Source organism: Benincasa hispida, chromosome 9 (genome assembly GCF_027475165.1).
Source record: "Benincasa hispida cultivar pf3 chromosome 9, pf3_genome.v1.1, whole genome shotgun sequence".
Lineage (NCBI taxonomy): Eukaryota > Viridiplantae > Streptophyta > Magnoliopsida > Cucurbitales > Cucurbitaceae > Benincasa > Benincasa hispida.
Window position 1 is genome coordinate 43484840 of NC_143486.1, and position 17156 is coordinate 43501995.

Sequence of the window (17156 nt, forward strand, 5' to 3'; positions counted from 1 at the left end):
TCACTTTTCATATTATTCATAATTCACAAAATATTGTTAACTAATTTTCTGAAAACATATTTAAATGAGTCTCACTTTTCATATTACGATTGATTGGAAAGTAAATGTAACCTCAATTGTTCATACCGATAAATAGAGCTGAGGTTATAGTAATTCTTGAGATTTTAGAACATTTTAAAATAGTTCACGACTTCATCCATTGCCATCCCTTCTACCTCACATTATAAAATACCATTTTGAACTAAACTACCATAGTTCTAGAATTATTATTCCAAAAGTAAACTACATATTGATTAGAACAGGAAACAGGGGGAAACCTTGGAACTTCATTCCTATCCACCCCAGTTCTCTTGTTTTTTTTTCTTGTGAATCCAAAATTTGATAAATCCCGAGCACCCCATTGTTCCTGCATAATCTCACAACACTTCGAAAACGAAACACAGGAAGCAGTTCCCTACAGAATGTGGACAGCAAAGAAAAAACAACAGAGATGACAATGGAAGTCTTGGCGGTTGGCGGTCATCGAGGTGATCGACATAGCGATATCAGTATACACACATGACAACTCAATGGGAATGGAGTTTCAGAAACATTTTGTTATTATTGTAATTAGAAGAAACTGTTCTAAAGGACAATAATTTTTTATTCTGTACTGGCTGGTCAGGTGGAACAAATTAATTGGCAAACTCGATCCCTGTCATGGGAGATCCAGCATGAATTTGAAGGGCAACTTCCCCTATAACCTGCAGTTCATGTAGAGAGCATATCAATCCTCTGTTAATTGGTTATATGACAATATGACTCAGAAGAATGAAAAAGGCAAAATCAAGGTTTCAAATAACATTCGCCATTCGCAACTCCATCAATAATAGAAAGAAAGAAATGTTAATAGAAAGAAATGTTGATAAGGTCTATAATGTCTTATAAAGCGAATAACATGCTGTTACATGATCTTGCCTGACAGTAACGGTAACAGTCGTTACGATTATGAATTTAGAAGTATACTACATAGTGATAACGACTTGTATCAGCATTGGAGTTAAAGATACTGTTATGTGATGCTTTCAGCATTCCTTAAAACCAAAACCTCTACATTGAAGCAGTTTACCAAAACATCACATTCATAAATAAACAGTAGATTCCCATCACAATCAAAATGCCAAACAGGTCTGAATTAATGACAACCAATTTCCCATGAGGAAACTTAAAAATTCCTAAACAATTAAAGATACATGGATGTTTCCATGCTATAATATATTCACTCTAGGTTAAAACATATAATTTAGTCCTTAATTTATTTATGAGTTTCAATTTCATTTTTTATTTATTCATATATTTTATAGAAAAATATTTAGGTTTTTATTAGACTGCACCCAACTTTGTGTAGCTCACCAAGTTATCCAATCAATATCTGCCACATAACATTTTTTTAAAAAAAAAAATATTTTTTTACTATATCATTAAAGATATCAAGCTGCAACCAAGTATTACTCTATTTTATATCTTTCTTTGGGAATGTGTGGATGATGAAGGGAAGGGTTCTCACTTGGAGAGCTGGGAAGCGGTTGGACGTCCTGTGCATTAGGGGGGATTGGAGATTGGTAATTTGAGGACTTGCAAAAGAGTTTTGTTGGCTACCTGAGGCTTTGTGGCGTAGGATCATTGTGAGCAAGCACACATTCTTTTGATTGGGTGGAGAAAGGGGCTATAAAGGCACACATCGGAATCCTTGAAAGAAATTTTGGTTGAGCTTCCTACTTTTGCTCATTTTGTTAGGTGTGATGTGGGGGATGGTAAGGATACGTACTTTTGGGAAGATTAATGGGTGGGGAAATTGCTCTTTCTTTTGTCTTTCCACATCTTTATCATTTATCTGCCTTTAAAAACCGCCCGGTCTCGGATTTCTTGATTTGGTCTGAGAACTCTGTCCTTTTCTTTTGGGTTTCGTCGTCATTTGTCCAATAGGGAAACGACGGAGGTTGCTTCTCTTCTTTCTCTTTTGGAGGCATGCATCTTTAGGGAAGGGATACGGGATGTTCGTATTTGGAGTCCGAATCCTAGTGAAGGGTTTTCTGGTAAATCCTTCTTCAGATTGTTATCGGATCCCTCTCCCTTTAGGGTGTCTGTGTTTGATGTAATTTGGAGGATTATGATACCTATTGATCATTTCCTTCATTGTAAAATTCTCTATTGTATTTACCGTATTATATTTGTTGTATTTTATTTTTTCCTTATTTATAATTAGGTATTTCTTCTATTTAAGAAACCCTTTCCTCCTAAAAGAAAATAATATTTTTCTCAGAGCATCAAAGGCTTTGAAACCCTAAAAACCCAAAAAACCCTAATTTTTTAGAAACCTAAAAAAACCCTACCTTTTGACACAGCTACTGCCGCCGCCGATCAGTCTTCGTTAGTTCACCACCGTTGTCGGTCACTTGAAGCACTGTCGAACGTCGCATCTCTGTCGGACATCACATCCCAGTCAAGCGTTTTTTTTATCCCAGTCGTTTCTGGTTGCATTTTTTTTTTTAGTTTTGATGCTCGTCCGTAGGTTGTCTTCACTGTCTGACCTAGTCTGCATCACCGACCACCTTTTCCGCCGCCGTCCGCTGGTTGTCTCATCAAGTTGCTGGTTTGTTTAGCCTCTGTTTAGTGTTTTTTCTTTTCCTTTTTTTTTTTCCAGATCTATTGGTTTTATTTTTGGGTCTTTGTTTCTTCAGCAATATGTCAGACACTAAGGCACCCATCAATAAAGTTTGCGACAATCGTATCCATTCAACCAATCCCACCGTCCAAATAACCACCATTCGATTTAATGGGGACAATTTTCTTCGTTAGTCCCAAAGTGTTTGGATGTATATTTGTGGACAAGAGAAGATTGGCTACATTACGGAAAACTGCCCCTAGTCCAGACGACCCTTGATTCGTCGAGTGAGACGCTGAAAACTCCATGATTGTGACTTGACTTGTCGATTCCATGGTTGAAGACATCGACTGTAACTACATGTGTCACTCTACTACCAAGGAATTATCGGATAGTGTAACTCAGATGTATTCTGATTTAGGCAACCAGTCACAAATGTTTGAGTTGAACTTGAAATTGGGTAATATATGACGAGGAACTAACTCAATTACATAATACTTTACCTCCATAAAAAAGATTTGGTAAGACCTTGACCTCTTTGATACGTATGAGTGGAAGTCTACAAAGGACCGAAAGCATTATAGGAAAACTGTTGAAGATGGTCGTATTTACAAATTTCTTTTCGGCCTCAATGTTGAGTTTGATGAAGTTAGAGATAGAATACTTGGAAAAATTACTCTTCCAACTATTAATGATGTTTTTTCAGAAGTTCACAGGGAAGAAAGTCATAGGAATATTATGATTTGCAAAAAAAAAAAATATTGATTCAGTTGAATGCTCTGCATTGGTGACTGAAAATACTGCAATAAAGCCTTCACATCCAAAACAACCAACCTATTTGTTCCAAGGAATATACAGGAGACCCTAAATGATTTGAATTGGAAATTAGCAGTGATGGAAGAGATTAATACGCTGAAACATTGCACATGGGACATAGTCGAACTACCAAAAGATAAGATAATAGTGGGATGCAAATGGGTGTTCACTATAAAATGTAAAGCTGATGGTAGTATTGAAAGGTCAGATTGGTTGCGAAGGGGTTCACTCTTGATTATCAAGAAACATTTGCTCTAGTAGCTAAAACTAATTCTATCAAAATTTTGTTGTCTGTTGCAGTTAATTTTAATTGGCCTCTATATCAACTTGATGTTAAGAATGCCTTTCTCAATGGGGATCTTGAAGAAGAGGTATTTATGGACTTGCCACTTGGCTTTGAGGTGGATCTTGGGGTTAACAAAGTGTGCAAGTTAAAGAAATCATTATACGGGCTTAAACAATCTCCTAGAGTATGGTTTGAACGGTTTGGAAAGGGAGTCACGAGCTATGGATTCAATCAAAGTTAAGTTGATCATACTATGTTTTATAAACATACTGGAAGTGGTAAGATGGTCGTTTTGATAGTGTATGTTGATGACATCATACCTATAGGTAATGATGAGACAAGACTGAATATCTTGAAGAAAAACCTTGCTAATGATTTTCAAATTAAGGACCTGGGAACCTTATGGAATTTCCTAGGCATGGAGCTTGCCAGGTCTACATGTGGCATTCTTGTCAACCAAAGGAAGTATATTCTTGACCTACTGAACGAGACAGGTTAACTTGGTTGTAAGATTGCAGAAACTCCCATCAAGCAGAATTTAAAATTGGTAGTTGCAACGGAAGAGGAGGAAAAAGAAAAAGAAAAGTATTAGAGACTTGTGGGAAGACTCATATACCTCTCTCACACACGTCCCGACATTGCTTTTGTAGTTAGTATGGTAAGTCAGTTCATACATGCTCCTGAGTCAGTTCACTTTGAAGCGATTTATAGAATCTTGAGATATTTGAAAGGTACTCCAGGAAAAGGTATACTATTTAAGAAGCATAATCACCTACATGTCGAGGTTTACATTGATGCTGATTGGACAGGCAGTATGATTGATAGAAGATCCACTTCGAGTTATTGTTCTTTTGTTGTAGGAAATCTAGTTACATGGAAAAGTAAAAAATAAAATGTGGTTGCTAGAAGTAGCGCTAAAGTAGAATTTAGGGCGTTAGCCCATGATATTTGTGAGGGCATATGGATAAAAAGACTATTAGAAGAATTGAAATTCTCTCAGACAATGCCCATACTCTATTGTGATAACAAGTCAGCAATTTCCATTGCCCACAATCCAGTTCTTCATGATAGGACGAAACATATTGAAGTTGATAAACATTTCATAAAGGAGAAAATTGATGCAAGAATAATATGCATTCCCTTTCTTCCGACAGCAAAGCAAATTGCAGATGTGTTAACTAAAGTTCTTCCAAAGTGGCAATTCAACAAGTTGATTGACAAGTTGGTCATGAATGATATCTTCAAACCAGCTTGAGGGGGAGTGTTGATTATTTCCTTTATCGTAAACTTCTCTATTGTATTTATTGTACTATATTTCCTATATTTTATTCTTTCCTTATTTGTAATTGAGTATTTTTTCTATTTTAAGAAACCCTTTCTTCCTAAGAGAAAATAATATTTTTCAGCAATACCTAAGAAAGTCAGGTTCTTGATTTGGTAAGTCTAGTTTGGTCGTGTGAACACTCTTAATAGGCTTATTAGGAGAAGAACCTCGCTTGTGGGGCTTTTTTTCTGTATTCTTTGTCAGAAGGTGGAGGAAGACCTGAATCATCTCCTTTGGGACTGCCAGTATGTGACTATATGGAGTTTCTTTTTGTAGGAGTTCTGGACAAAGACATGTTCGTGTGATGATCAAGGAGTTCCTCCTTCATTTGGCTTTCAAAGAGATGCCATTTTTTGTGGCTTGCTAGGGTGTGTGCGGTTGTTTGGGATATTTGGGGGGAGAGGAATGATAGAGTGTTTAGAGGGAGGGACAGGGAACCTTGTGAGGTGTGGTCTTTGATGAGATTTCATGTGTTCCTTTGGGCTTCGATTTCGAAGCTTTTTCGTAACTATTCTATAGGAAACATTTTACTTAGTTGGAACCCTTCCTTTAGATGGGGTTTTTTTTGTGGTGTGTTTTTGTTCACCCCTGTATGCTTTCATTTTTTTTTTCTCAACAAAAGCAGTTGTTCTTAACTAAAAAAAAAAAAAAAAAAAAAAAAATCTAATTCATTACTATTACACAACATTAAATTTTATTGATAAAAGGATGATGTCAAGTCAAAATACATGAAGTTGGAACTATCCTATTTTTCACACATAAAATTGAAAAACTAGATGCCATAACTAACCCAATCCAAAATGCTTGCTATTGTAAAAAGTGGACCCATTAAAAAGGTTATTATATTAAATTGATAACTTCATAAAAATCAATTGTTTAAATTCACACATCATTTTTTTTTTCTAATGCTCAACCATAGTGACACTCTAAATACATAAAAGATGAAATTGAAATCTTGAAAGATTAGGGACAAAATTTTGAGAAGAAGACAAACAGTAGGGACCAGATTATATATTTCTCCTTTATTCTATCTGTGCTAGGCTACACTAATGAACTACATCAGCTTTTCAATATTTACTATAAGGAACTTATGAAAAGGCTTAAATAATGTATTGTGAAGAACCACAATAAACAAAACCATTGTCACGATTCTATTAGAAAAATACCAATGGAATACCTTAGCCATGGACCGATAAGAGTGTTCGGTAACTCCAGCAACATGAGGAGTGAGGATCACATTATTGAACTTCAAAATAGGGTCATTGGGGTCGAATGGCTCAGTCCAAGCAACGTCAATGCCCAAGCCACCTAAGTGACCAGACTCAAGGGAATGTAAAGTGGACTGATAGTCCAGGAGACGACCTCTAGCAACGTTTACCAAAAGTGAACCCTGTAATTAGACACTAAATTTAAAGCATAAAGAATATATAAGTAAAAATTGCATTCGAGAATTTTTGGTACTTAATTCATTTTACTACTTGAACCACAAACCTTTCTCATCGAAGATAAGAATGACTTGTTCACGACACCGACCTGAAAGTAGAATCACTAGACATGTTCAGAAAATAAGTCACTAATGTTTCTGGAAGGTATTGACAAAACAACCACTACTAGAAACTTTGGTACTTGATTTCCCATAACGATTTAGCTTAACCAAATAACAAAGTAGAGGACATAAAATTGCAGTAACAGAATGTGTAGAAAATGGAACGGTTTAGATGTTTTAAGTTCAAAGCCTTGACGGCACAAAGCTTTTAGAAGGCAAAAGATGCAAATATCATTTGACAAAAGTCATGTATTTAAAAGGGAGAGGGCGTATGGTTATTTTATATAGAAGTGAAGCATATGGATATTCAATCAACAGCGATGGGAACCAGAAACTAATTAAGGAGATTGACAATCTATATATAATGATGCCGCGTAAAATGCAGTTTCTACAATGATCATTTATACAGAGGCAAGAACAAAGTAACCAAAGATGCAGTCTTACAGTTTCACTATTGAGACACAAACAACAAACAACAATGTCTGCAATGCTGGCAAATTTGTGAATGTCCTCGTGAGCACCTTTCTCATCAACAAGATCATCACTTGCACCTTTATGAAATGGTATCGACCCCAATGAGTAAGAGATTAAAAAGTGAAAGTATCATCTGCTATTATTACCATTCAACTGGCTAGAATTTTCTGTCCAGCTGCGTTTTGTGGCAATAATTCTTACACCAAATGGGCGCAAGCGCTTAGCTAATTCCAGACCGATGTTCCCAAAGCCCAAGATAAAAACCTACAAAAGTAGAAATTTACTTCTTTTAAAGGTTGACAAAACAATGACTTCAATAAAATTCATTGACAATATTACATCACTAATGTGATGACTGATGAAGCCAAACCTATGACCTCTCAGAAAAAATAAGAATGCTTGAGCTATACTCATGCTCGCATTGCAAAAAAAGTCATCGAAAGTCAACTATTGCCTGAGTGTGGTACAAGTCATGTTGACTAACAGGAGAAGGCTATTGATTAGGGCAATTTTACTTATTCAAATAATTCCAACAATCTCCCTGAAGTAGATTAGTGAAAACTTCTAAAGTAAAGGTTTCCTTCTGAAATTCTAAAATGCCGAAAATTACAAAAATACTAGCAATTTTTATTCACTTTTGTAGTAGTTAGTAGCTCAGTCTAATGACTCCTCATTTGCAAGGTCTTTTGATTAATGATACCTTTTGTTGATGTGTGTCCTTTGTCCATTGATTTCTTTTTTTTCAGAACTTGATTTCGTTTTTCTTTTTTTTCTGAAAAGATGTTAAATTATGAAAAGAGTTTGATGCTCAAAAGATTATAAACTCCAAAAAAGGGAGTGAAAGAGAATCAAACAAACAAATACAAATAAAACAAAATTACAATGTAAAGACAAAAGCTTGCAATTCAAACAAATGTTTTGTTATAAGGGAACCAACGAAGCACTTGGAAAAAGAACACTATTGAGAAGCTGAGTCTAGCTTATTCAGAACGATCAAACCAACGAATTTGCTTGTTTTCAAATATCCTCTAATTTTGTTCTAATCATAAATTTGAAATTAGAGCTTTAAATGCATTGACGATTTGTTTAATTTTTATACAATAAACAACTGTAGCTTCTACTTGTTGACAAGCACATGCCATTGCTTCAACATAATCAACTTAAGTTGTAGTGCTTCTTAAAAGATCATGAAATAGCTACCAGGCCTAGCATGAAAACATAACCCAAAGTACTTTTCCTATCTTCCTGGTCTCCCCAAAAATCACTCAGTTTTTCTTTGGAGGAAGAAGAAGCATCCCCTTTGTGTTCTCCATATATCCACTTAAAAGGTATTTCAACATACATTAGACCTTGTTACTAGCTTTAGAACTCAAGGACACAGGTGTACAACCTATAGACAGACCCTATTCAAGTAAGGTCCTATGAGACCTTGTTGCTATCAAAGGCATTAACTTCCCATAATTTGGTCATAAAAAGTAGAAACTTTTAGAGTTGCAATCCAAATGAGACTCTCTTGCTCTAGGAAAAAGTTCCTGAAATATACATCAAAATATAAGTTTATCCAAATTCATGGTTAAGGGAAGATTAACCATTATTTGACCAAATTTGTTTATCATTCTTAAAAGTTGTAGTATAGCTCTTAGCACTTACTTTTTTCTTCAAATAATATTTTATTTATAAATACTAATCACTTAGTATATTAGCTCATTATTTCCTTTATTTTTCCTATAGGAAAATCTTGACTTTCATAAAGCCAATAGCAGACAACACTGTCGTAAGTTTGTCTAGTAGTTATGTGAAATCCTGTATGCATTAGTTTGGTTTTGTTTCTTCCTATAGGCTATAACTAGTTTGGCTAATATTTTTAAGATGTGCTATAATGTTATAGAGTTATTGCAAATATTTAAGCTAGAGTAAATGGTTTATTATTGCAAAGATTTAACCTAAGTTTTGCATCATGAGATGAGACTTCGGGATATGTGTGCATACCAACAGAATTTGGTTGCAGATTGAGTTGTCCAAATTTAAATGAAACTCCATCGTTGAGTTTCCTTCTTTGGAGGAAAGGTGAATTGAAGTAAGCTCATTAGGAGCATCTTTGTAATTATTATATGATTTAGTTAATTAGTTAGTGAGTTATTCAATGAATTTAGGCTACCTAGCATATCAGTTAGCTTCATTAGTTTGTTTTGCTGTGGGACTAGTCACTGCAACGATTTTTCAACGACCTAAAGCTAGGCTAAAAGTATAAAGGCCTCGGAATTCCAATGATAACAACCTAAAGGCAAACCACTAATCATTTTAGATTATTTAGGAAATTTGTGAAATTGTGGCTTCTCTGGCTGACCAAAGAGTGAGAAAGAGAACGAGAGTTACTGTTTTTCCAAGGAGTGTATCTCCAGTTGGCTCTCCAAGCTTTCTATGGTCAACTGCAATCTGCATCTCTTTCTGAAAAATACACACCATACACACATATAATGAAATAAATGAGTAGTTTAAAAAAAGAAAAAAAAGAATCACTTAATGAAAAGCGACAATAGCATAACATAGAGAAAAAAAAGAGTAAAATTCACAATTCTGAAAATAGACTAAGGAAACAAAGAAAACCCCAAATTTAAAATATACTTGGGAAGCTCACTGGGTGGGGGAGACCTCTCTGTGGGCTATTTCCTCGATTGTATCATTTGTCTTCTCTCAACAATCATTTTGTTGCTAATTTACTTGTGTGGTTTGGGAGTTCTTGTTCTTTTTCCTTTGGGTTCCACCGTGCCCTTTCTAATAGGAAAATGATGGATGTGGCTACTCTTCTTTCATTACTTGAGAGTCGCCCCTTTAGAGTTGGGAGAAGGGATGTTAGAGTGTGGAACCCCAATCTTTTGGGCGGGTTCTTGTACAAGTCTTTCTTTCAATGTCTGATTGATCCTTCTTTCCTTAGGTATGTTGGTCTTTTGGGAAGGTGAAATACTTTACTTGACAGGTTCTTCATGGCCATATCAGTACATTGGACAGGCTTGTTTGGGAGCTGTCATTGCTGGTTGGGCCTTTTTGCTATATTCTTTGTCGGAAGGCGACGGAAGACCTAGATCATATTCTCTTGTACTATGGGTTTGCCAACATTGTGTGGGATTCTTTTTTCCAGACATTTGGCTTTATGTGTGTTTGTCATAGAGATGTCAGTGCTATGAAAGAGGAGTTCCTCCACAATCCGCCATTTGGGGAAAAAGGTCATTTTCTTTGGCTTGCTAGTGTTTGCACGGTTTTATGGGTCTTATGGGGCGAGCAGAACAATAGAGTGTTTAGGGGTGTTGAGAGACATCCTAGAGATTTATGGTCTCTTGTTCGCTTTCATGTTTCTCAGTGAGCTTCAATTTTGACGGTCTTTTATAATTATTCTATAGTCATGATTTTGTATAGTTGGAGTCCTTTCTTGTAAAGAGATCCCTTCTTTTCGTAGGCTTGGTTTTTTGTATGTCCGTGTATTCTTTCATTTTCCCCCATGAAAGTGGTTGTTTTTCATCAAAAAAGAAAGTACACTCAATTTTGTAAACCAACCATTACTCGACATAAATTAACAAACAAGAAACCTAGTAGATTTTTTATTTTATTATTTTTTAAAAATACTTAGTGCATTAGAGGCTACAAACATCTTTGTGCATCCTATCTAATTGTCCAATTATAGTTTGCCATATGATAAAATTTTTTCTTACTTCTTTTTTAAAGTATTTTTGAAGAGTATGATTAGAATGGGATGCACAAAGATTGGTGCTTTTCAAGCTGCATCCAAGTATTGCTCTTATTTTTTGTAACTTATAAGAAACAATTTCCTTGATTGGCTAAAATTACAAAAGGGAGAGAAAATTCTGATCCCAAGGAATTACATACAACCACCAATTGCCAAGTGAATACCAAAGACAATATTTTCAGAAAACCTATCATAAGGTTGCTCCTTATCTTGAAAAATTCCTTGGTTTCTTTCATTCCAAAAAATGACCTAATGAAATGTATCCAAAGATTGTTTTTTCTTTTTTCCTTTTAAAAAAAAAGATGATCAAGATCATTTGGTAATAGTACCTTCATCTATAACCTCAATCAAGATACTGGACATTTCTATCATTCTCAACATATATACAACAGCACGTAGAAATTAAAGGGAAATGTGTTCAAAGGTCTAAAAGTTACAAAAAGAAAATAAAATTTAATGCCACAATAATCCATCCATTGAAGGAAAGTAGCCATTGATTTTGGGTGATAATTGAAGCTGATTGTGGCTGGTTGTACAGCTGGAATTCAACATTCTGATGGCTGAGGGTATGCAAAACATACAACCTTGATTCACTTTGTTTTTTAGCTACTTAAGAATGCTTGATTTGGATTATTTTGAGTTGTAATTTGAGCTAATTGGGGATTGATTTGGAGTTAATCTTTTACAAGCTTTTCCCAGGTCCTCTTAGAACCACACTACTTGCCACCCACTCAGAAGGGAGAAGGGTGTGGGTCATATCTGCTAACAATAATTTTGTACCACAAAGCACCAAGTTCCATGAAGAATCATTACAACAATATAGCCAGCAACACTTCATACGAATTTCAGGCTCTCAATCCCCCATACTCCTAGTTCCACTGGCTTCACCATTAACTCCCACTTAACCAAATGAAACACTCCCCTTTCATCAACCCTTCCCCACAATAAGTTCCTTAACACTCTCTAAAGAAATTTACTCACAGACAACGATATTCTGAATTGGGCCAAGAAGTAGTTGGGGTACCATTCAACACCAATTGGATAAAAGTGGGTCTTCCTCCTTTTGAGAAATAGGCATGCTTCCACATAGACACCCGTTTCTAGATCTTGTCTAAGACAGGACTCTAACAAGCCCGACTCTGGAAATTACTCAGAAAGAAAGCCCAAGATAGGACGAGAAATGTCTCACCACCGAATCAACCATGGACACCTAAGAACTTAATTTCGAAGGGCAATAGTTGAGGCATATAATAGAACTTTTACCCCTATTAATCTTAAGGCCAGAATTACCTTAAAAAAACAAGTACTCCTTAAATTAACAAAAGAACTTTCCAGCTCCAACCAAGAAGGAAAAAGAAATAGAAATAAAGAAATAAAAGTGTCATTTGCAAACTAAACGTGTGTCAAGTGAGTAGGCTCCTTAGCCACCTTAAAACCTACCGCCCCCTTCTCTACTCCTACCAACACAAGCCTATTCAGAACATCCACCACGAGGATGAAAGGAATAAATGATAAAGGGTCCCTTAGTCTAAGGTCCCTAGAAGCAAACATCTTACCTCTAATTTGCAAACCTACTGTAATTCCAATTCCAAGTTCACCGCTTAAACCCAAACCCTTTCTTTTCCAATACTTTACCAACGAAAATCCAATCCATGCGGTCAAAGGCTTTCTCAAAGTCGACCATCGAAACAATCCTTCTTTTCTCAACTTATAGTCTACAATGGCTTCATAGCAATCAATACTTGATCTAAGATATGCCTTCCTACAATAAAAGCTCCATGAGAATTGGAAACAGTGTTGGGAAGGACAACCCTCAATCTATCGCCCAAGGTTTTAGCTATTATCTTACATCAACTCGTAACCAGACTAGTGGGCCTAAAGTCTTTAACCTTGTTAGCCTCATCTTTCTTAGAAACAAGGCACACAAAGGTCTTACTCATCCCAAAATCAATAATACCCCTCTCATGGAACTCAGTGAACATCTTCCAAAGATCATCTTTAATGTACTCCCAATTATCTTGAAAAACAGGCCATTGTAAAGCCATCTAGTTCAGGGTATTTAATCACATCAAAGCTAAAGATCACTTATTAAATTTTAATTAGGTAAAAAAAAAAAACTCCAAACCTTCCCTCTCTCTTTTCAAGATGGGACTCCAGTCTAAACCTTCCACAAATGGTCTAGAGATCAAAAGAGAGGCATAGAGTTTGGAAACATAAGAAAGTGTCTCCTCCTCAATCTCCCAATCCTCCTTCACAGAAATCCCTTTTCCAGAAACTTGATCAAATTCTTATACCTCCTTCATCTCACCACATTATGAGAGGAGAAATTTTCATCCCCCTCCTTTATCTACTTGGACTCAGATTTCTATCTCAAGCTCATGTCCTTTCTTCTGATAAGGGTTTCAAACTCTCTCCTCCATCGACTCCCTAGGAAAGTTTCCATCCTCCTCCAACCTATCAAACCCTCGCGTATTAATATACATTTACCTCCTTTCAAGTTAATCAAGCATATATCCAACAGTTCTCTCTCATTAAAGGATTCCTCCAATCAAAGTAAATAATCTTAAGAAAAAATGTTTAAAGAAATCACATGTTATTGACAGATTTCATACACTCCACTGGCCAATCCAACAAGCTAAAACTAATTGAACACAGATTGAAACCACAAGTCTCTCCTTTTCCTCCATCCTAACCCTTCCTCCCCTGAACTCTACACCAAAAGAAATCCTAAATGCCTTGAACTCAAATTTGATGAGATTTGATTGGAATTGCCAACATCTATCATTGCCATCTCCAAGACTCTCACCCATCCTTTATCTAGGGGACTATAACTTAGCTTATAACAAACTGAATAAATGAGAAACTGTTTGTACAGCTTATTAATATACTTTGAGAAAGTTCAAGTTACATGACTAAAATACAAGAGCGTTTCACATTGCAGCAAGCAACTCTCCTAGACTCTAATAACATAGAGCAGAAGATATTAACCAGGACAAATATAATTTTACCTGCTTGCGAAGAAGGCCTAACATTAGGTATATAGCCATTTCTGCACATGACATTGCATTTCCAGTTACTCCACTCGGTATCCTCGCAACTTTGATTCCAAATTTTGTGGCAGCATCAACGTCCACACCTTCAATTATTAAGTTCATAAATATATATTTCATTTTTTAAAAAAGGATAAAAGGCTCATACACATGTTGAAAAGGAAAGAGCATGGTAACAACCATCAAGGCCAACACCGAACTGCACTATGAGCTTCATGTGGGTTGCTCGAGAGATCAAATCAAAATCAAACTTCATCATTTTAGGAATACAGATGTGGTAGTTACTAATAACTTTAGGTACATCTTCAGATGGAACAACATCAACCTACCATTTTTAAATAAATGAAAATGATTAACAAAAGATTAGGGCAGCATTCGTTTCTTACAGATTATAATACATATATATAAACATAAATCTGATTATCTCATCATCCAATTATGTTGCAACTAGGTCTTTTCAATTCCAAAAGCTAAGCAAATCTTCATATTTCAAAGATTAATCTCCCTCTTTCTCATGGTATATTCACTGTACAAATGATTTTACTGGATTACAGTTTTTTTTAGTTGGTCTGGGTCTCTCTTTTTTGTTGGATTTGTTTTTTTTTTTTTTTTCTTGTGGCCTTGTACATCCTTTCGTTTCTCTCAAGGAAAGTTCGGTTTCTTACCCCAAAAAAGTAATGAATAAATAAAGAAAAATTACTCTACAAATGACAACTCCATTTAAAAACTTCTGAAGAATGACGCTGATGAGATTTTCAAAGAGGATGATGAGTATTAGTTGTTTTGCTTCTAACATTTGTTAATATAATGGCCATCCAAGCTTGAGAGTTGATGAAGAGTCTTTTGAAGATATTATGTCTTTTTTATATTTTGGATATCCGTGAGTGTCCGAGCCAACTTACACGCACCTCTACTAATCTCACATAACAATTCGATTGACCCTACAACATTCGGGTTTCAAGGAAACTCGTAGGATATTAAGTCCTAGGTAGGTGACCACCATGGATTGAATATGTTATATCTCTTCTTTCTAATAATGAGCATTCCAATTTGGAAGACATTGAGCTTGCTAAGGTTCATCCTATGAATAATGAATTTCTTTGTCCTGCCTCTATTTGCTTCATAGAAAGATCTTTTACATTATTTTGAAGATTTCAGAATCAATCTCTATGAAATAAAACCTAAGGGTTCACCATAGTTATTGAGGAGCTTTCATTGTGGATTCTCATGTTGCTCTATCTCTGTGTTGGTGTTCTGAGGTGGATCTTGTTTTAAGCTCCTCTCTTTTTTTTTTTTTTTTTTTTTTTTTTTGTTCTGGATTTGTACAGGAATCAGTGACTGCTGCCTAAGGTTTGGTTGGTTTTCTGCTGGGATTGGAGAGCTTGTATTCTCAGTTTGGTTGGTTGTTCTTTTCGTTTCTTTTCTTTACTTTTTCACTCCCTGTAGGAGTTTGAGAAACAATTTGAAAATATTTTCTATTTTATACAACAAACGTTCTATGAAAACATGTTTGATTGACTATTCTCTAAACTCATTTTCAAAGTGTCCTTATTTCTATTAAGAAACGTGTTTTCCATTAAGAACTTGAAAAGTACAAGAGAACCAAAGAGTTGCATTAAGAATCCAATTGGTCTGGAAAGAGTACCTAAAAAATTATTTGAACTAAGAACCCAAAAACATTAAATTGTTTATTCTTCCAAAATCACGTTATATGAACCACGATTTCAATATGCATAACAATGTTAATTAACGTTAACCTTTACCATTGATTCAATTACAAATCTTAACAAGAAGTTAAAAAAACAAATATAGATATAAATACAAAACAAACATTTTGTATATAGCTTCTGAAACAAACCAAAATCTTCCTATACAAAGAATATAAAAAAGGGGTTCATAGCAAAATGCTCAAACACTAGAATAGCAGGAACAACAAAACGAATCTTCTTTAGAGAATTATAAAAGGAATATGCAATCTATCCCAAACACTCGATTATCCAAAACAAAACCATAGGAAGAGAATTACAAAAAATTTACTGAAAAAGGAGTTCCAATTCAAAAATATGGTTGAACAATAACCTAAGTTTAAAATATATTGACACATTGCCGAAACTAATAACTGTCTGAAGAGCAGATTCAAAGTCCTGAGTTGGTTGACCATTAGTTGATTAGCACAACACAATATACTCACAGAGAGAAAGAATATTGAATGAAAATTATTCATTGTACCTGAACGAACGGATACTTTTCCAAGTATTCTCTGGTATAATTATGAGAACTAGCAAACTGAGACCCACAAAAGAGAACACGGATTAAACCATTGCTGCTATCCTCATGTGTTCTTTCCATCTTCAACACTACGAGAAATGCATCGCAGATCAGCTGAAAGTTAACGAAGAGAGAAGAGAGAAGAGAGAAGAGAGAAAAAAGAAAACTGATCGCTATAACTTACAAGAACACACCAAAAGAAATGGAATGGACAGCAGTCGATTTCGTGACTATTGAGCTTCACGATAACCTCTTTAAAGGGAGATTGCTTAGAGATGATCCAAAATCCAAAAACTTATATCAAATTGACATCTTTTTTTAAGTCATGTTTTTTTTTTTTTTTTTTTCACGATTTTGGGATATGTGAAATATGGAACATTCGATTTGGGTCAATATTAAATGATCACTTTTTTTTTTTTTTTCAAAGGTGTTGTAATTAAAGTAATTTGAGACGGGAAATCACCTCAGACCACGAAGTTGATAGTATGAACAACTATGGTAGTTGAGTCATGCTCTTGTTGGCTTAACTCATAACACAAACAAATATTTTTCCATATTTCCTTTGTCTCTTTTCTCCTACCTCTTTTAACAACTAGAATATTTCATTCAATGCAACACAAATCACTTAGAAAATATCCCATGAGTTATTTTTTACATTCAAATGTTGTAGGATCGGTTGTTGTCTCGCAACATTAATTTAGGTGTATGTAAACGAATCCGGACATTTAAGAATATAAAAAAGAGTGTAACATAAATACTCCATTTTCTTCTCGGTCAACATTTATTCTCCACTAATCATGTACCATCAACATTCAATGTTATTGATATCAAGCATGGGGACAAGTCAACATCGATCAAGCTCAATTTTTGTTATTGAGTGTTTAGTGAAAAGTCGAGATTAAAAATGTAAATCTTGAAACCTAAGAATCAAATTAAAATAAAACTCAAATCTCAAATATAAAATTGTAACTTTTTGGGACCTAGGGACTAAATTAAATTCAAACCC

General features: G+C 35.1%; 1 protein-coding gene across 2 annotated transcripts; it reads right to left on the bottom strand.

Annotated features, from left to right (window-relative positions):
* Positions 1-234: 234 nt before the first annotated feature.
* On the bottom strand, positions 235-16506 carry LOC120084749 (D-isomer specific 2-hydroxyacid dehydrogenase family protein). 2 transcript variants are annotated; one of them, XM_039040571.2, is made up of 10 exons: positions 16335-16506; positions 16112-16239; positions 14063-14207; positions 13841-13968; positions 9467-9538; positions 7237-7354; positions 7061-7167; positions 6562-6603; positions 6248-6460; positions 235-743 (listed from the first exon to the last, which is right to left on the bottom strand). In XM_039040571.2, the coding sequence occupies exons 2-10, from the start codon at positions 16229-16231 to the stop codon at positions 675-677; spliced, it is 1014 nt and encodes a 337-aa protein (XP_038896499.1). In that variant the 5' UTR covers positions 16232-16239; positions 16335-16506; the 3' UTR covers positions 235-674. The 2 variants fall into 2 exon arrangements, with proteins under 2 accessions (XP_038896499.1, XP_090174196.1); XM_090318070.1 differs by having other exon boundaries at positions 16345-16434.
* Between the last annotated feature and the right edge of the window lie 650 nt (positions 16507-17156).